Genomic DNA, 19,216 nt, shown 5'->3' with positions numbered 1-19,216 from the left:
GTCTTGTTCTCTCTCTCTCTCTCTCTCTCTCTCTCTCTCTCCCAACGCGTCGTTGAAGAATCGTTCGCTTCTGGTTTTTTCTTGATTCGCGCTCCGATTTTGGCCCAAGGTCGCTTTGAAAGTTGCAGGAGCTGAAGCAAATGACCTTATTAGCCTCCGGATTCTGAAACGGATCGCATTTCATCACTCTTTCAAGTTTCAACTCCATTTTTTTGGGGGCTAGGGTTAAGTGACGGTGGCGGAAAATCGATGTTTGATCAGCCATGCCGAGCATTAGAGCTCCGGCGGTGAAGAAAGCCACTACACTAACGGTCAGTGATTTCAATTTTGTTTCTATTTTTGGCTTCGAATTGGTTTGGTTCAGTAGGTTGATGCATGGCTGGGGTTTTGGTACAGGTTGCGGTGAAATGCAGGCCGTTTAAGGAGAGGGAGCGCGGCCGTGATATTGTGAAAGTGATTGACAATAAGGTTTGGTTTTCGAGCTTTTTTCGTCTAGTGATTTGTGGAGTTTTGAGTGGTTTTGGTGATGTGTGTTTGGATTTTTGGGGTGTAGGAGGTGCTTGTGTTGGATCCTGATCTGTCGAAAGACTACTTGGAGAGGATACAGAATCGGACCAAGGAGAAGAAGTATTGCTTTGACCATGCATTTGATCCTCAGTGTACCAATTTGGTAAATTGAGTCTTGAAACTTGTTGCTCATCTCCAATTGTGTTGATTTGGTTGGTTGTACTTGTTATGTTTTGGTAGTTTGCGTTTGGAGTTGTTTGTTTAACTGTGTTTCGTATATGTATACAGGATGTCTACACAAAATGCATATCGGCCGTGATCTCTGGGGTTGTTCATGGTCTCAATGCAACTGTGTTTGCATATGGTTCTACCGGAAGGTACTAAGAATATGTATTCTTGTGTTATGCTTTCATCATGCTCTCTGTATGATCTGAGATACTTTGCATTTATGTTATGTGTTTCACCAACTTAGCTCAAACAACTGATCGTCGCGTTTGTGACTAAATTACTATTTGGGAGTATTTGTCCGAGTCCTGAGGTCAAAGGGTTATACTGATTTTGTGATTTCACCATGCTTTTTGTTATTTGCATTGTCAATGACTTGATAAATCTTCTCCTTCATGTCTTACATCCTTGTCTGTTTGTTTTCAGTGGTAAAACATATACTATGGTGGGGACACAAAGTGATCCTGGACTCATGGTTCTCAGTTTGCATACCATTTTTGATCTAATAAAAAAGGACAAAAGCGCTGATGAATTTGAAGTTACATGTTCCTATCTTGAAGTCTATAATGAAGTAGGTCATGCAATCTTATTTACAAAGCTTTACCTCTATTATCTTAAAAAAAATTGTGTAATATTCTAATGAGTCTCAATTCTAATTGTATCAAATATAGGTTATCTATGATTTGCTTGAAAAGTCATCCGGCCATTTAGAACTCAGAGAGGACCCAGAGCAAGGAATCATTGTTGCTGGCCTGAGGTGTATAAAGGTTTGCACTTGGCCACTTACTTGCATCTCATTTGACTGCCATAAGTGTTGTCAGTATGCCATTCTGCCATATATGTTGTAGCTTTTATATCACAGTAAGCAACAATATGTATTATTTCAATGGGAAACTAAGTCTGTACTATGGGCAGAACTTTCACTGATACGTTATGACATGTGCCATTAATTCAGGTTCAGTCAGCTGATAAGATCCTTGAACTCTTAAATGTGGGGAATAGCCGACGGAAAACTGAAAGCACGGAGGCTAATGCAACATCTTCGCGGTAGGTTGAATCCTTGAATTCTTTGTGTACTTGGACATGCAACTAGGTTTTTAATAGTTTCACTTCACACCATCATCAACACCACATTAAATTTGACAGTTTGATGTAACCATCTGCATTCTCACAAAGTTGTCTCCCCATAAACAGATCACATGCAGTGCTGGAAATAAAAATTAAAAGAAAACAAAAAAATAAGTACCGGAATCAAATCATGCGAGGCAAACTCGCTCTTGTGGATCTTGCCGGCAGTGAACGAGCTTCTGAAACAAACAATGGAGGCCAAAAGTTAAGGGATGGAGCCAATATTAACCGTTCACTTCTTGCCTTAGCAAACTGCATAAATGCTCTGGGTAAACAGCAAAAGAAGGGTCTTGCTTATGTTCCTTATCGCAACAGGTACTGATAGTTCTTCTGAAAAGTTAGGTACTTCATAGTGATTATTTCCTGCCTCCCTAGCTAACAATAGTTAATGTTATTACTTCTGCAGCAAATTGACACGAATACTGAAAGACGGTCTCAGTGGTAATTCTCAGACAGTCATGGTTGCTACTGTATCCCCTGTTGACAGTCAGTATCATCACACTGTGAATACTTTGAAGTATGCTGATCGAGCAAAGGAGATAAAGACACACATCCAGGTGAGAGAAATATTCATATACATAAATTTAGGTCAAGAAAACATGATTATGGAACTTATTTTCAGCGCTGGGGTTTTAATCTTTAACTAATCTTCCGATTGGACTATCTATATTTTGGTCTCATTCTATCATAGCTTAAATGAACAATCATGCTATCCTCGTCCATTCGTAATCAGCTAGTAATTTCTTCTCTTAAAGTGACATTGTGGATCAGCTGCCACTTGTATTGCACAAGATACTGGTTGTATGTAGCTTTCCACTCAATCCACTGGGTTTCTGTAGATTTTTTAGCAGTTGTTTCTGTGTCAAAAAATGTTCTTTTTCTTGTGGTCTATCATAAGTTAGACTTATATTGTTATACAGGCAATGATATTAGCTTTGATTCCTTTGTAGAAAAACATTGGCAGTGTGGATACACATGTATCAGACTACCAACAAATGATTGACAGTCTTCAGGTAAGCGGTCGAATATAATTTATCTGTTGGAATTTATTTATGAGCTCTATATTTTGTGGGAGATAACATAGTATACAATACAGATTGAGGTTGGCCATTTGAAAAAAGAACTGGCTGAAAAGGAATCACAACTAAGTGTCAAACCTGTTGAGAAGGCTGCAGACGATGAGCTTTCATGGTTGAATATTTTGAGCCATGAAACCAGTGAGAATGTTCAGGAGAGAATAAACCTACAGAAGGCATCATTCGAGCTCGAGGAAACCAACTGTCGTAACCGTACTGAACTACAACAGCTTGATGATGCTATAGCAAAACAACAGGTCAGAAGAAATAATGTTACTATATTAATAAATTTTATCCCTCAATTTTTGCACCTAGTATCCTTCTCCCCTTGGGATGCTGCTCACAAAATCCTAGGATTATATTCCCATAAAAAACAGAACTTACTTGGAAGACTTAATTGTAAGATTACCATATTCCCTTCCTTACCTCTTGGTTTGAAGGATTGTGGATTTGTCAGAAAGATGAGAGAAAAGCAAAAAACTAATGCTGGGTTCTTCTAAAAAATGATAATAATAAACAACAACAACTAATTCTGGATTACTTATTCTGTATTTCAGGCGCTTGAAAAAGATGGAGAAGTTGTAGATGCATTGAGAGCAAGGCGGCAAGTCATTTTAGATAACATTCGTGACAATGATGAAGCTGGTGTTAACTACCAGATGGTAATATCTTTGTCTGTACTCAGACTCATAAATACTACAACAGTTGTTGGTTTTTAATCTCATTACAAACATAATGTTTTGCAGGAAATAGAAGCAAACGAGAAGCATAGATGTCAACTCCAACATATGATTGAGGAGGCCATCAGTAACAATGGCAACAAAACTTACTTGCGCATTCTTAGCCAACACAGGCTATTGGTGAGTCAATAGTAAAGCAATGTTTAGTATACTTATATTCAATTGGAAGTGATTGTGTTCAATTGAATATAAAAGGTTGTAAATCTCAAGTAAGATGCTAGGTGAACGTATTATACAGATATTTGGTTACAAATGCAAGGAAAATGTCTAGGAATCAAATATATGTTATGGATTTTCTTTTGCTCTAACAGTTTTGCTTTATTACCCATAGGGAATGGCTAATGCTGAGCTTCAATTTGAAATGGCAATGAGGGATCAAGTCATTAACAACCAACGGGAAACACTGAAAAACATGTGGGTCTTGCTGATGGGGTTAGGACTCGATGAAAGACAGGTCTTGGATCTTGCAGGTAAGCAGGGAATCACAATAGAAGATGGGGCCACAACTCCCCGACTTGGCCTTTCTGCAAGGGAGCAGTCGCCAGATTTAGGTTACAGCAGCAGACACACTCCTTTGGGTCCTTCTCCTGGCATGGGGCAGTCATATTCTAGATCATCTTGTATCTTTCAGCAAACTCAAGACTTTGGTTCGAGGTCATCTCCCCAGGGACATTCAGATATGGCTCAGTCTTTCTGCAGGGAGGAGCGCTCCTTCTACTTAATGTCTCATGACCATTCCCCTTCAGCATTTATGAGGATGAGGACAAGTAGTGAGCACTGGTTCGCTAGCAGGCCTAGTTCGTTGTTTGGTAATCATGACAAAAATCCTCAAGACTTGCAAACACCCTATCCAATCAGTAGGTAACACAAGCTTTGCCTTGTAGTAAACTCTACCCACCAGCTCCACCCCTGCGTGATTTTTGACAATCAGAACAAGGTATGAACAACTGACTTCTGCTGCTATATTCGTTTCTTTAAATTTTATGGGGGCTATTGTGTTTCTTAAGTAAAACAAAAGTAATTAGTGTTCTGAAAATCTAATCAGTTATTGAACCTATAAACTTGTATTATCATTTGTTAATTGTATAGCCAAGTGTCTAAGTTGAATTTTCTTCCTCACAGGATGGATTGAATAGTACTTTGAGGCAACATGTATACTGGTTCACCCTTCATGATATGATACATCCCATTGAAACAAGGTCCTGATTTGTGCAGCTCAAAGTAATTGGGTTCCACAGTATTGAAACCTCACACTTGCCCACTTGCCTCCATTTACAGGGTGGAATTGTTTTGGCTCCATTAACCACTAGTTGTATCATGTTTTCACCCCCTCTCTTCGGCCATTTTTTCTCTTCTTCCACTGTTGTACATATCTCTAGCATTGTTGGGGTTTCTGGTGGTGAACTTGGTGGCTGATTTTGTTTGGGTTTAGTGACTGCATAGAGGCGAGTTTTAGGATAGGAGGAAGAAGAGAAGAAACAGGGTACTTAGCACATTAGACACTTCAACTTGCAGAATGTAGATCTAGCTCTTTGTACCTAAATTACGGAAATAAGATCCAAGTAAACCTCAGGTAAATGAATGAAAATCTGCAGTGCTAAGGAAAAGTTGTAGCATAGAACACTTCCTTTTCTTTATGATGACACTCCCTGATCAGTTTGCTTATAACCACTTCCCTTTGTATATTCGTTACTGGTTTTTCTCGAACTTGTGCATGCTCAAAATACATTAATCGTGGGATCTCTGTTGTTTTATTCTTTAATACCTTGCCCGTTGAAGACACAGAGTTCCAGCTATGTACAAAATGCAGAGATCAAATTCTTACCGTTCCCTGTCTTGTCGAAGAAGCAAACGGAATTTGTTAGTCTATTCCGATGCGGCGATGCTGATATTCTGACATGATTGAAATAGTACAAAGTTATAACCCAGGGGAATCCAAGAGTGCTTCCAATTGAGGAAGAACAATATTGATTCCCAAAACATTCAAAATGTCTCGCACCTTTTAGTAAAACAAGATCACTAGGAAATATTCTGTTTTCCAAAAAAAAAATAATAATAATAATAATAATAATAATACCTCCATTAACATTTTTGATTCTACGTCATTTCCCCGCCAAAACTCGTAACCTAAGTTTAAGTTATTGATTATAAGTGCTTTTTTCATAAAAACCCCTAAATATAAATCCTGCAACAGAAAAAGAAATTAAATAAAAATAAAAATTGGAAACCAAAAACCTTTAAAACCTTCAAAACCCCAAAAATAGTGGATTATGCTATCCACAATGGAGGAGCCGATGTCGACGGAGAGCTCCGATTACAAGCCCTACACTCTCTCCCAAACCCTAACCGGCCACAGCAGCGCCATCTCCTGCGTCAAATTCTCCTCCGACGGCCGCCTCCTGGGCTCCTCCTCCGCCGACAAGACCATCCGCACCTACTCCATCTCCTCCGACGACTCCTCCTCCTTCACCCCCGCCCAAACCTTCGATGGCCACAGCCAGGGCGTCTCCGACCTCGCCTTCTCCGCCGACTCCCGCTTCATGGTCTCCGCCTCCGACGACAAAACCCTCCGCCTCTGGGACGTCGAGTCCGGCGCCCTCATCAAAACCCTACGCGGCCACACCAACTACGTCTTCTGCGCCAATTTCAATCCCCAGTCCAACATGATCGTCTCCGGCTCGTTCGACGAAACGGTGCGGATTTGGGATGTGAAAACCGGGAAGTGCCTCAAGGTGTTGCCGGCGCACTCCGATCCCGTCACCGCCGTTGATTTCAACCGCGACGGCTCCATTATCGTTTCGAGTAGCTATGATGGGCTGTGCAGGACATGGGATGCTTCCACTGGGCATTGTACCAAGACTTTGATTGATGATGAGAATCCGCCGGTGTCTTTTGTCAAGTTCTCGCCCAACGGGAAGTTCATTCTTGTTGGCACTCTGGATAATACTCTGGTAAACCCAATTCTAAACCCAATTCATGTTTGTTATAGTTGGATGAGTAATTGAAAAGTAAGATTTTGAGTTTTAGTTTAGATTTGGGGAAAGTAAACAGAAAATACTGATTCCAGACCGGTTCTTACTAAAGTTTGAACCTTTTTGAGTAATGCTGGTGGTTGGTTCGGAGTCTGTCGGAATTTGTAGCTGTATGAGTAGATTGCAGTTTACTTGAATGTGTAAAGCTCAGCATTTTGAAAGTCATTGGTAGGTTCTTGATGAAGAATGACATTGGTTGGTCTAAACTGAAAAGTAAAACTGAAGTTTTAGCTTTAGCATCAAAATCTGGATTACTGTTTTTTTAGTTACGAGTTTTTCATTTGGTTTGATACATGATTTGGTGGAGGCAGTAGACTTGTACCCTAGATTGGGACTTGGGACATGTAAAATTGGTGTTAAAGAGGGGCTCATAGTAACATAATGACGCAGCAGAGAGCAGCAGTTGGTGAGAGAATGAGTAGGGTGGGCTGGAGAATGTGGAGATAAGTAAACAGAGTGGTTTTAGAAGAACCAGAGGTTTCATAGTGATGGGAGGTAATCAAGACAAAGCCTTTAATAAGATAATTTTTCAATTCATTCCAATCTGTTTTGGGTTTACAATAGGCAGCCATATTTATAGGCTTGAAACACAACTCCTAGACTCCTAAGACACCATAAGGCTATTTAAGATTCAAATAGACTTAATTAGACATAAAGTCACACTCAACACCCTTGAGAATTCAGATTTTAATACTCTAATTAGCACTCGACTCATAATTATTCTTCATAAACTGAAAATTAGCCTGGCAAGACCCTTAAACTACCATGGACATTCCCCTTAGGACCAAAAAGGATTGGGATTAGTCTTAGGCTTTCTCAGATATTTATTTTCCAACCAACTTATGGCTGCTGCATTACGTAATGATTTTTTCATATGTTTTACTCATCATTAAGAATCTTTAAGAGTGATGTTTCCACTCATGTTTCAACCTTTTTTTGTGAAATTGGGTTGAAAAATAGTAGAGAAAATGAATATTGGACCAGGCTCTCAACTGATTCTGATCTTTGGTACTAACTATTCCATTTATTGGTCTGAATTGTACACTTTTTACTGCTTATGTATTTTTTCTTTGTCCAGTGCACCTTAATTCATATTAAGGTATAAGGGTACTTCTTGCGGTAACGCTCTTGTTTTATTTTTTCTGATGTTGGTTCCTAATTGGTTGCCACTAGTGTTACGTAGTTTCAATTTGATCTTCAGTCCACGTCTTGACAGTAATCTTTTAGATAGTTGATGTTTTCTATGCCCATTATTTGAAGAAAAACAACTGGATATTTTCTTTTCATTACAATGCTTTTGAGTGCATTTGGATGTATAATATGCATTACAACTTCAAAAGAAAGAGGGGAAGATGTCATTATGTGAGAAAGTGGAACACTTGGGCTCATATGTTAATTTTATTACCACTTTTAGAGAAGGGGGGAATGAGAGACAAGAAAGACATCTGAAAGTGATCGTTTTTTTTTGTTTTATTCTTTTATCATAAAGCACATTCTGTTTATCCCATTTGGTACTCTCTTTTTTACCTAATTTTCTCCACCCCGTTCAATTTTGATAATAGAAAAGAGAGAACAAAGATGTTCGCCATTGTGTGTCAAAGTTATTTGCTTAGTTGACAGCAAGTTATGCTTACATGGTTTCCTTTCATTGTTGTCATCCAGCTCATCTTGATTTCTGTGATGTGTCTGCAGAGGCTTTGGAACTTTCAAACTGGCAAATGTCTGAAGACATACACTGGTCACAAGAGTTCAAAATTCTGCATATCATCCACCTTTTCTGTGACAAATGGGAAATACATTGTAAGCGGTTCTGAAGATCATTGTCTATACTTGTGGGAATTGCAAAGCAGGAAAATAGTTCAGAAATTGGAAGGTCACACTGATACTGTTGTATCAGTTTCATGTCACCCTGAAAAAAACATAATTGCATCTGGTGCACTTGGGAGTGACAAGACAGTGAAGATCTGGACTCAGGAGAAATGATTCTTTTTCAGTGTGCTGTAAATGGTTGCAAGTTCCAAGCCATCCTTGGCATGAATATTGACAGAGGAAAGACAGACTGTTGTATAACACAGAATGGTCTGTTCTATGCGAGGGCTATTGCTACATGTTTCTTACCTTCCAACTTCGTTGAGTAACTACCTGGTTGTATTTTAGAACAATGCTTCTGAGTATCAGTTTGAACTTAATCCTCCTAATTATTAGCCTTTTCTTGAACTTCTTTTGTGTTTTATGTATGTGGTGTTGTATGGTGGACTAGGAGCTATGAAGCTTAAATGTTCAATAACCCATAACTGCCTTGATGTGTGGTAGAATAGTTGTGCACTGTTTTTATTTATGTCATAACAATGTGGAAAATAGGTTGTGCAGTATTTTAATCTTTGTGGTCGCATTTGTGTATATGTAAGTTTGACAGAATAGTAGATGTCCATGGTGTTCAGAATCTGATAATCCTCGAGTCAAGGTATAGAGACAGACCGGTGTAATGGCTCACTCGAGGAGAAAGATGTGTGGTATGAACTCGTGTTTTGAATTTTTCTCTCCTACAGTTTCCCTATCCTCTTTAATGCTCAAACTTATATGCTCTTTAGGATTTGATGTTAACAAGATGATGTGCATTTGTACCCATAGATCAGTGTACTGAAGAAAATCAGGTTCTTAGCCGATCTTTGGCCTCTTCTTTGCTGCTTTTAAACGTAGTTATCATTTCTCCTTGAGAAAAATTGAGGGTTCAGTTTTTTCTTATTTACTCGTCACTCCTACTACAGAAACTGTTGAATTAATCACAAATAATGCAGATTTTGTAGTGCAAAACTTACGACGAGTAAAACAGAAAAACCAGTTGCTTAGATGAGTGGTACTCAACTTGACATCCTGATATAGGAAGATACGATGTGGCCTTGGGATTTCGTTGGGGGATGCAAGAGAGCGTTAGATTTCTCTCTCAGATCCCTGAAACTGAAAGTCCTGCATCGGAGAATCTATCAGTAGATAGATAGAGATGCCCTCTAGCTACTCAACCTAGTCTTGATGTGGAATGGTGGATGGATACCCTTGGTGTTAAACCTCCAACAATACATAATAAATTGCTTACCAAATAAAAACTAAATCTCTACTCACCGGACAAAGACAAACCAGCACTTGCTTGCTTAGATGCCTCCTGCATTTGTTTATGGGATTTGCCAGATTGTCCTGGAAATTCTTCAACGTGAGCTCAAAACAACCAAACCTTGGTGCCCCATTCGTGGGGGATCAAAGCCATTACCAACTATCTAGTTTATACTTAAATCAAAGATACGGATCTCAACAATCAATCTTGATTAACACTTGATTATTCAGATGAATACACAAATCATGTTCCTAATATCAATCATGTGGTCATTGGAATGGGGGACCTTTTGTATCACCTCAAATAGCAGCATTCATAATTGCATATTACCATCACATGTTAAAATTAAGCATCAAATTTTCATTCTTTTTTTTTTTTTGAACTGACAAATTTTCATTCTTAATTATCACCATAAACTCTTTTTCTTTCACTGCTGTGCTGTTTTTTTTTAGTATTGCTTAATTTGCTGGTTGATACCTATGACTGAAGACCTTTCTTTGTCGTTATTCGGAGGTTGTTTGAATATGAAATAAGCAGTGGATGGTAGCACATTTAAAATGAGTCCAAAGATCATGGACAAGATCATTTTTATTATTGTTGCCTTAGCTTGGATTATATATATGACAAATAGAGGGAATACGTATTATAACTTAAGGATCACTCTACTTGGTATTTGTTAAGTTCGATAACTCTGATAATCTGATATGCATTGTTGATCCTATCTCTATGGCTTAGGATATTGGAGTTCAAACTAGATTTCTATAGTAAAAAACCAGACTCTGGAATCTGGTTCCACCTTCACAGTTCCAGACTCTGGTAATCCATTTCTCCGCGGGTTGCTATCTTTTTGCCATATTTTGAGAGAGTTAAAGTTGGTAATTGGATCTAAAGATAACATGTAGAGCACTACAACTAGGAGGGATATAAACCATATAAAATATCAGGCATTATTTACAGCACACAAATATAGCACAGTAAACCAATCCATGATTAGTTTTATGGACGAGTAATCCTCGATCGATTAGTTCCTAGGAAGAAGAACGCTCATGCATCGTTAAGATATTTTTAGTATCTTTTTGGCAACAGTTTGTGAAGAATGGATCTTTTTAAGAGTGTACCTATTTGACAATATATAACGTCTCTCTGAAAAGGAGTTCTGAACTGGCATGTGATCAATTCCTGCGAAAATGAACTTTTACTACAAGCATTCTTTCTCTTTATCAAGGAGTTGCAAGTTTTTCTTTCATTTTATTAGCCGAAGCAATTTCATCTTATAATTAAACGAGGGCATGAACAATTCCATTGCAGTTGAGGTTATTGCAGTGAGGTAAAGCTACCCTGATCTTCCTCAAGTATATCACTACAACTCAAAGCAAACCTAGTAACTTAGCCAATGATCGCAGTATGAAAAAGTACTTGAAGGTAGATTCAAGCCATTCAACCAATGAGTCCTTTACTTTTCACTTGATGGGCCTTTCCTATCATTGAATCAAAATCAATCACTTTTATCCAGAGTTTAAGATTAATACTTGTTTTGGTTAATTGGTTGGAATTTCTTCTGTCAAGACTATAATCTTTCTTTTTTCCGTAGGACTAAAGTGGATCAAGGCCAGAACAAAAAGAAACAAACTACAATCCAACAGCCCCTGGTCTACAAACCCCAAAAGAAGGAAAACCCAGTAATAATAAAAAGAAAATAAAAAATGATAAGATATCCATCCATCATAACTCATCACTTAAGACTGTTGTGTTTGGTCAGAAAATTCATTGAAATTCATGGGCCAAAGTAAATAATTGAAGTAATAGAACTTAAATGTTTTTCAGAATTTGATTGGCCAAGTTATGGGGATAGACAATAATATAATGTTTTATTTTATCATTCCTGTAGATCTGGCAATCTCTTCACAGAACAAGTTGTCAATTTGTTTATGCTGCCCATATGATTTTACCTCGCGTCAACAACTATGTAATGTGACAGACAAGCTAACCCTACTTATCTCTTAATTAATGATTTTCAGAATAAACAATTACAATTTTACACACAGGTTAAGAATCAGAAGACTAATAATGGATGCTCAACTACTATAAAAACTGCAGCTGGAGAAGTTCATATAGGCCAACTGAAAAATAGTAGAGCAGTTTGTGAAACTCAAGGGAAAAGGGGTAAGCTTCTCTTTCTCTTGTGTTTGGTGTCAAATTCTGATTTTGTTTCTCCTCTTCAGTTTTCGTTATAACTGGTATTCTGACATTAATTCTTGTTTTCAGGACCCTTTGTTCCATAGATTTTATTCACATAATTAATGGACGCATCATCAGCAAAATGGTTTTCGGATTTGGTAAGTTTTTCAACATATGGGGCAAATAGTTATGTCATAGAAATTAAGTTGTTCGCAGTTTCTTATATATAGTCTGTTTGTGTAATACAATTTTTCAGGGAATGGATGATTACAACTTCATTCAAGAAGGGTTTACAGCACAGGACATAGCAACTGCACTTGGGGGAAATTTCAAACAATCTTTCTCCAATGAGAGTTATTCATCTTATTCAACTCTGACTACCCAAAATACCCCCAACACCACATTAAGTGGTGGTTCATCTATCAATGAGACTAATTCTCAGACGAGCTTTGAGAGACCAGCCAAACTGGTCAAGACCAACAACTGGAACTCTGGCATTACAGAACATGTTTCACCAAAGCCTTCTTCCAATTCTTCTTCCTCCCATATTCTTTCTTTCGAGAACGCAAACTTGAATTCCTCACCACCTTCCAAGCCTCATCAGAAGTTTTCTAATGGTTTTGACACCCTGAAGCCAAAAGAGGAGGCACCATCCCAAATATGTATGCAGTTTGAGAACCAAGGCTATGGAACTAATAAGAGGCCTTACTCAATGACTAGAACACCATCACATGCTCAAGACCACATAATGGCTGAGAGAAAGAGAAGAGAAAAGCTCAGTCAGAGATTCATAGCTCTTTCTGCCATCGTTCCTGGCCTAAAAAAGGTACTAGCTAAGTATTGCATGTGTATTCAATATTGGATGGATAATATTAACACTTATATTGAAATGATTATACTGGATCCAACCACCTAACGCTACTGTTTCAACTTCCTTGGATATAGATGGACAAAGCTTCTGTTCTTGGAGATGCAATCAAGTATGTGAAGCAGCTCCAAGAAAGTGTCAAAGTTCTTGAGGAACAGACCAAGAAAAGAACCGTGGAATCTGTGGTATTTGTGAAGAAGTCTCAGCTGGTCTCTTCTGATGATGACACTTCTTCATGCGATGAGAACTTTGACAGTCGCTGCTCTGATGAACCACTCCCGCAAATTGAAGCAAGAGTTTCAGAGAAGGATGTATTGATACGAATTCACTGCGAAAACCAGAAAGGATATGTGGTGAAAGTTCTAAGCGAATTAGAAAATCTTCAACTATCTGTGGTTAATAGCAGTGTCTTGCCATTTGGAAAGTCCACTCTAGACATAACCATTGTTGCTCAGGTACCAGTCTGGCCATGACCTTTAAACTTTAAATCTACATTCAATCAGTGGTTTAGTAAAATTTATGTTTACTATTTCTTGCAGATGGATGATGAATTCAACATGACGGTGACGGATCTTGCCAAAAGCTTGAGAGTGGCTCTATTGAAGTTCATGTGATATGCTATGGAGCATGGTCATATGTTGTGAGGATAATAAATATATCGTCAACCTGTACATGGTCTAGTAGCTTGCAAAATCAGTCATTAGCTCTCAAATTAGCTGCAGTGTTTCTTTTTCCGACCTCTGGAGACAAGTCTAGTATGCCTTTGAATCTCTCCCTCCAATTTTCAGACCAATATCCACCATTTGGGTCCATTGCCACAGCTTGTTTTTGCCATTAGGGTTTCTGTATGTATTTGCTGGAGGGTTTTTGTTCTTATTTTTGCGTGGTGGACTTGCTGCTACCATGTTGACTTACCCACCGGCCGTGACAAGGAAACCCCAGGGCCTGAAGATTTATTTGCTTCTTTTTTGTGAGGTTTGATTGTTCATTTGGTAATGAATACCTCTTCCCTCTTATCGTTTCTGGCTTTGTAATGAATCCAAAACATGGTCTCTAATTTGTGGTTGCTTCAACTCTTTTTTATGTTGTTGGCCTGATTAGTGATGAGTTATCAGTCAGGCTCGATCATGTATGAATTCTTCCTTCAATCTAAGCTGTTTTTCTTTGTCAAGCCAATAGCTGCATATTTTCAGTGTCAACCAAGTTTTCAGAATTTCAAGGTCCTATTGGGCAAGACGTACTAAACCAAGTTTTCACACTAACTAGATGTGCGCAACAATTATTTCAACGCTTGAACCAGCGCTATTTTTTTAAAATAAAGTTAATGTCAATTGCATTATTTTTCAAGGAAGACGACAAGCCATAAACGTGATGCAGAAATATCGAACAAAATATTTATAAAACATAACAAGATGCACAAACTCAAGAACTCATGCACACCTCCTACAACGCCTTTAAAAAGAAGCTTTTCCGCCAAATTTTGGCTCAAAAGGAAGATGATAATCATAAAATGAAATTAATGTGAATTGCAATTTTTTTTCAAGTAGGACGATAACTCATAAATGAGGACATCAGATGATGCAAAACCATCGAACAAAATATTTGTAAAACATAACTGAGGAGTACATCGGATGATGCAGAAACATCGAACAAAATATTTATAACACATAACAAGATATCGATGCACACAAATGCAAGAACTCATACACCCTCCTACGCACACAACCCCTTTAGAAAGAAGCTTTTCCGCTAAATTTTGGCTCAAACTCAAAAGTGCCACTAGTTAACAAAACCAGCTTCTGCTAAGATAAGCTCATCTAGATGTGTCAACTTTGTTTAGCAATCAATATTTATATATGTTGTTTAGTCTAAATCCAAAAGACCCACGATCCGTAATGTGTTGAGGTTCGAATTCAACCTCATGTATTACATGACATCTACGTACATAACGAGGGAGCTAGATAATGTGATCTCTTCCTCAACTTTAATTGATTCCATTGGTATTTCGCTTCTAGCCTGATTAGCCTCTATCTTCTATTCCCTCTACGGCTCTACACAAAGTAAAGCATCCAATACCGGTCTTCTGCATGACTTCCGGTCATTCCTATTTCCTGGCCAAACTCAAGAAATTTATGAAAACTAATTGATGATATCCTTATGACATGTATCTGTATCTTGTTCATTCAATCAGCAACATACTGGTTCCAAAAGAAAACCATCAATGCTTAATTTGTAATCACTGCACCGTCACAAGCTAGAGCTGTTGCCCCATCAACGTTCAACTTCCATGGAAGCCTAGAAGTTAATCCAATGTAATATTTTACATCAGTTTGCAAGAAATATAAATATAATGCTCAAAACTCATGCGGAAAACAAACCAGCGTTGAATCATTTAATCAATCAAATTCACTTAGTGTTGACATATATATAAATTTGATTTCACATGCATCATCGATCTCCATGGTCTGTGTGTGTGTGTGTTTGTATGTATATGGGCTGAATGTTGTTTAACTTTTCCTATGAAACAGACTGATTGGTCGTGATACACACTATAATCATTAACAATCAGAGAAGAAATTAAGCTTTGCTGAAAATGAAGGAAGATGAAGACTTTAGATATATGTACCTTATTAATTCGGAGACAAAAGAAAACAGTGTGTTATATATATGAGAGATAACAATTCTTGACTCGACTTACACAGACATTTCTATAGTTATATAAGCATTTCTCTTGCCCTTTGTTTTTGTGTTCGTTTTCTATCTGACGCCGAATACAAGAAGCTTATTCTTCAATTCATTTCCTCAATTAAGCTACTAAAAGTCATCAGGACTCGACCTCCCAATAATTTTACCAACCCTAGCTAGCATTGTTCTATTTAATAACCATGCAAATGTTCAAAGTTGGAACTTATCATTTCAAAACAAGTTAATTAAATCGAATCAAGTTGATCAATCAAAACCTCAACTTCATTAGATGACAGATGAATGCAACAAAGTACGTAGGAAAGTGATAATATATATATATATATATATATATATATATATATAGGCCGGATGTGGAGCGGACGTCCGCACTCCGGCTTAAAGTGCGGACGTCGTCCGTTCTCTGCCTTCTCACGCCGGTGACGGCTTCTCTCCTTCCCGGACGACAGCACAGGCTTCCAGGACGGCTTCTCTCCTTCTAGGACTGGCCGGCGACAAGTTTTCAGGCCAACCTTGATCAATCATGGTGTTTTCCGTCTAGAGCTTCAATCCGGCAGGAAAACTTATCGCCGGCCAGTCCTGGAAGGAGAGAAACCGTCCTGGAAGCCTGTGCTGTCGTTCGGGAAGGAGAGAAGCCGTCGCCGGCTTGAGACGGAAGAGAACAGACGAAGTCCGCACTTTAAGCCGGAGTGCGGACGTCCGCTTCACATCCTCTCTGTATATATATATATATATACACACATGTATAGCGTAATGTTAATTAGGAAAGTGATCACAAATTATTGTGGCCGGTTATTAGGTAGTAGATTGATCGATCAATCCAATAATTAACAGCTTAAACTTGAGTTAATTATTGATAACACGTTTATCATGTGAGTGAAGCTGGCTTTTTCCATGACCAGTTTAGACAGATACACATCTGGATTCTGGAAGCCTTTAAGAGATTTCGAAATCCAAAATTATATCTATCTGTTATTTCCGCATTTGGATAGATCTAAGGTTTTCTTAACTCCATCTCCTTATATATATTCCTTACTTTCATCATCATTTCTGACTTGGATTATTACTAAACTAACAATTTTGTGTTTAGGGCTAGCTACTGGCGTATTATCGAGTTAGAATATGTTGCAGCTTTTTGCCATTTACATGGACAAGGTTGATTAAAGTATAGGCAAATTAATAGTGTCATCATAGAGCAAGCATATATAAAGAAGCATATATAGCAATTAGATCTTCGTAATCCTTCAATTAGTCAATTATTTGTTTTCAACTGCTAGAACCAGCTCCCAAAGGCAGACAAAAGTGCTGCATAACGTGAAGGGTAAACGAGCTGCGAAAGTTTAACTTATATGTATTCCTTAATCATGAGAGTAGGCTACACTAATCATACTATAAACTACAGTAATTAATGAAATGGGGGAACAAAAGTAGCATTCATTTCTTCTATGCAACTGTTAACTCGAGTAAGCCTATACTAATGAACAAATTAAAATCGCGTAATTCTCTATAAAAAAAAAAATTGAAAGAAGGGGATTTGAGTTATGGGTTTAGGACTTTAGGGCTTTCTGAATAGATCGATTGACTGTACTTCCTTTGTTTTTTCTTTATCAAACAAGCACGTAAGTGAAGGGAATAGTTTCAATTGTAGGCTTATAAGGAACCCTTTGTTTTTTTCTTCACAGTTTTGTGTTCTTCGATATCTTGCTCAGGTTGAGGCCTGAAATTGGTTCCATGTAGCCGATCGAGCAAAATAAATTTTTTTCTAAGTTCCTCCTTGCCCTAATTAAAGACTTATAAACAAATGCTAGAGTAAGTTAATGGATACCTTAACCGACTCAAAGAAGCTAGTACAAAAATGCACGAGCCGAGGTTCATTTATTTTATACAATACTTCTGAGTCATTTGTACTACACAGAGCAGAGGTTTGACGTACCGTTTGAGTAGCGATCTTGTCGAGTAAGAAATAGGAAATTCCCTCCTTTATGTATCAATGAAGTTAAGAGGTAAATTCTTGCATAATTCTTTATTTCATCAAAATATAAATTCTACTCAATTCTTTGCTCAAGTTGATTTATATTTAGCTCTCCTCAATATCTATAAGGTTCCCAATGGCACAAGCACACTTCCAGAATGACTGCTATAACTAGATTCCATTTGAAGCTAGTGAGCGGGTTTGTAAAAACTAAAAAAGACCTAACAAGAAACGAATCCCGTACGCACAGATCAACTTGTAAAATAGATCGAGAAGAGGTTTTTTCATTTTTGGGTGACCACACTTGAAGGAAAATGCATATGGCATCCGCCTGGACCCCAAGGTCCAAAGTGTACTGGTAGAATGACTAAGCTCGCCTGTGCTGCTATACATTCCGGCCATATATGTAAATTTGTTTTTGGCCTTTTGAGGCTTGATTAAGCATTCGCCTGTGCGCATGGTTTGCTTGATTGCTTCAAGCTTCAAGCATTTGCCTTAATCGGTTGTTAAATACAGCCAAGATGCTCGAATAAAAGTGGAACCAACGAAGCGACCCACATGCACGAAGTCATTGATTGCCTGAATCGATAAGTAGGTTATCAAATTATACAAATTATGCTCTTTAATCAACTCGATGCTTCCTTATTTATTTGATTAAATTTCCTGAGTTCTAATTATATCTGCTATATCTCTGAATACAGATCTCTCGCACCTTGAATATCTAGTTGTTTTTCCCCACCATTCGCTATTGTGACCACTATTATATATAAACCCTAGCTTACCCTGTTTGTTTTAATTAAGTGTTGCCCCCTTGTAATTATCTACCAACTTATTGTTGTGCTAGTTAATTGTGCCCTAATTGCGTGAGCCTGATGTGATTCGTTGTCATCATAATCGAGGAAGACTACTGCAGGAGGATGGAGGATTTCTAAGTACGCATGGATTTAGAGCCCAGTTTCACGCCGATGAAAGCTGCATACTGCAGATATGCCCTCGCCTGGCTTAGATTAGCTAGCTGTATTTATAATTACCTTCTTCAGATTGCACTATTCTTAATTTCTGTTAATTCTCATGTGCGCAAATATTAGGGTTTTAAAATGAGAAATTTAACGTGGGTTAGTGAATTTATTTGCAGCCACTCCGATGACACGTTCTCGATCTATTCATACATGTATTTTGAATGCATCGATCATATCCGACTCAATCCATCAAGTTTGATCAGAAGTTGGATAAGAACTTCCTGCGTGAGCTCGAGCTGCGGCCTGCGGGTTGATCATCTGTGCTATCTGTTTGGGAAATTCAAACACTATATATCGATCTGCTTTCGATATACTAATATACACTATAATTTTCTGATCAGAAATACGAAAAACAAGATTGATGTGTGTGAATAAAACATTAGTTAATATACGTTTACCATTGTCTTTGGTTTGAGAGCAAAACCACCACCATATATAAGAGTTTTCAGATCTCTCCAATCTGTGGGTACATATGCCACGCACGCGGCCAATAATCTTTCGTTAATAATATCTGGGTTCATAAATTAAGTCACAAAATAATTTACTTCATTCTACATTTTGAGTCCTATATAATTGTTGTAACCTCATTTTCTATCGATCAAAATAGCCTAGTGTACGTATTCTCAACACTCCTGCATTTATACTTTTTGATAAGCACT

General features: G+C 38.0%; 3 protein-coding genes across 3 annotated transcripts; all 3 read left to right on the top strand.

Moving 5' to 3' along the window:
* Positions 1-6: 6 nt before the first annotated feature.
* On the top strand, positions 7-5,315 carry LOC101303365 (kinesin-like protein KIF19-like). The gene is made up of 15 exons (XM_004288255.1): positions 7-311; positions 397-468; positions 554-670; positions 796-884; positions 1,159-1,303; positions 1,404-1,499; positions 1,688-1,779; positions 1,927-2,175; positions 2,267-2,417; positions 2,811-2,873; positions 2,957-3,193; positions 3,494-3,598; positions 3,683-3,796; positions 4,008-4,613; positions 4,799-5,315. The coding sequence occupies exons 1-14, from the start codon at positions 264-266 to the stop codon at positions 4,539-4,541; spliced, it is 2,112 nt and encodes a 703-aa protein (XP_004288303.1). The 5' UTR covers positions 7-263; the 3' UTR covers positions 4,542-4,613; positions 4,799-5,315.
* Positions 5,316-5,958: 643 nt separating this feature from the next.
* LOC101303067 (WD repeat-containing protein 5-like) lies at positions 5,959-8,997 on the top strand. Its single transcript, XM_004288254.1, has 2 exons — positions 5,959-6,627; positions 8,401-8,997. Exons 1-2 carry the CDS (start codon positions 5,959-5,961, stop codon positions 8,689-8,691), a joined length of 960 nt encoding a protein of 319 aa, XP_004288302.1. The 3' UTR covers positions 8,692-8,997.
* A 2,933-nt stretch (positions 8,998-11,930) lies between these two features.
* Positions 11,931-14,037, top strand: LOC101302784 (transcription factor bHLH25-like). Its single transcript, XM_004288253.1, has 5 exons — positions 11,931-11,980; positions 12,083-12,153; positions 12,252-12,821; positions 12,941-13,318; positions 13,403-14,037. Exons 2-5 carry the CDS (start codon positions 12,118-12,120, stop codon positions 13,475-13,477), a joined length of 1,059 nt encoding a protein of 352 aa, XP_004288301.1. The 5' UTR covers positions 11,931-11,980; positions 12,083-12,117; the 3' UTR covers positions 13,478-14,037.
* Positions 14,038-19,216: the final 5,179 nt, after the last annotated feature.

This window comes from Fragaria vesca, linkage group LG1 (assembly GCF_000184155.1).
Source record: "Fragaria vesca subsp. vesca linkage group LG1, FraVesHawaii_1.0, whole genome shotgun sequence".
Classification (NCBI taxonomy): Eukaryota; Viridiplantae; Streptophyta; class Magnoliopsida; order Rosales; family Rosaceae; genus Fragaria; species Fragaria vesca.
Note: the sequence above shows the minus strand (reverse complement) of the source record. Positions and strands in the feature narration are given on the sequence as shown.

Bases quoted from the DNA above. Each gene is read 5' to 3' on its own strand.
- LOC101303365 (XM_004288255.1), top strand. From the start codon at position 264: ATGCCGAGCATTAGAGCTCCGGCGGTGAAGAAAGCCACTACACTAACG. The intron at 2,874-2,956 runs GTAAGCGGTCGA...TATACAATACAG, and splicing joins AAATGATTGACAGTCTTCAG to ATTGAGGTTGGCCATTTGAA. The intron at 3,797-4,007 runs GTGAGTCAATAG...TATTACCCATAG, and splicing joins TTAGCCAACACAGGCTATTG to GGAATGGCTAATGCTGAGCT.
- LOC101303067 (XM_004288254.1), top strand. From the start codon at position 5,959: ATGGAGGAGCCGATGTCGACGGAGAGCTCCGATTACAAGCCCTACACT. The intron at 6,628-8,400 runs GTAAACCCAATT...ATGTGTCTGCAG, and splicing joins GCACTCTGGATAATACTCTG to AGGCTTTGGAACTTTCAAAC.
- LOC101302784 (XM_004288253.1), top strand. From the start codon at position 12,118: ATGGACGCATCATCAGCAAAATGGTTTTCGGATTTG. The intron at 12,822-12,940 runs GTACTAGCTAAG...CCTTGGATATAG, and splicing joins TCGTTCCTGGCCTAAAAAAG to ATGGACAAAGCTTCTGTTCT. The intron at 13,319-13,402 runs GTACCAGTCTGG...TATTTCTTGCAG, and splicing joins ACATAACCATTGTTGCTCAG to ATGGATGATGAATTCAACAT.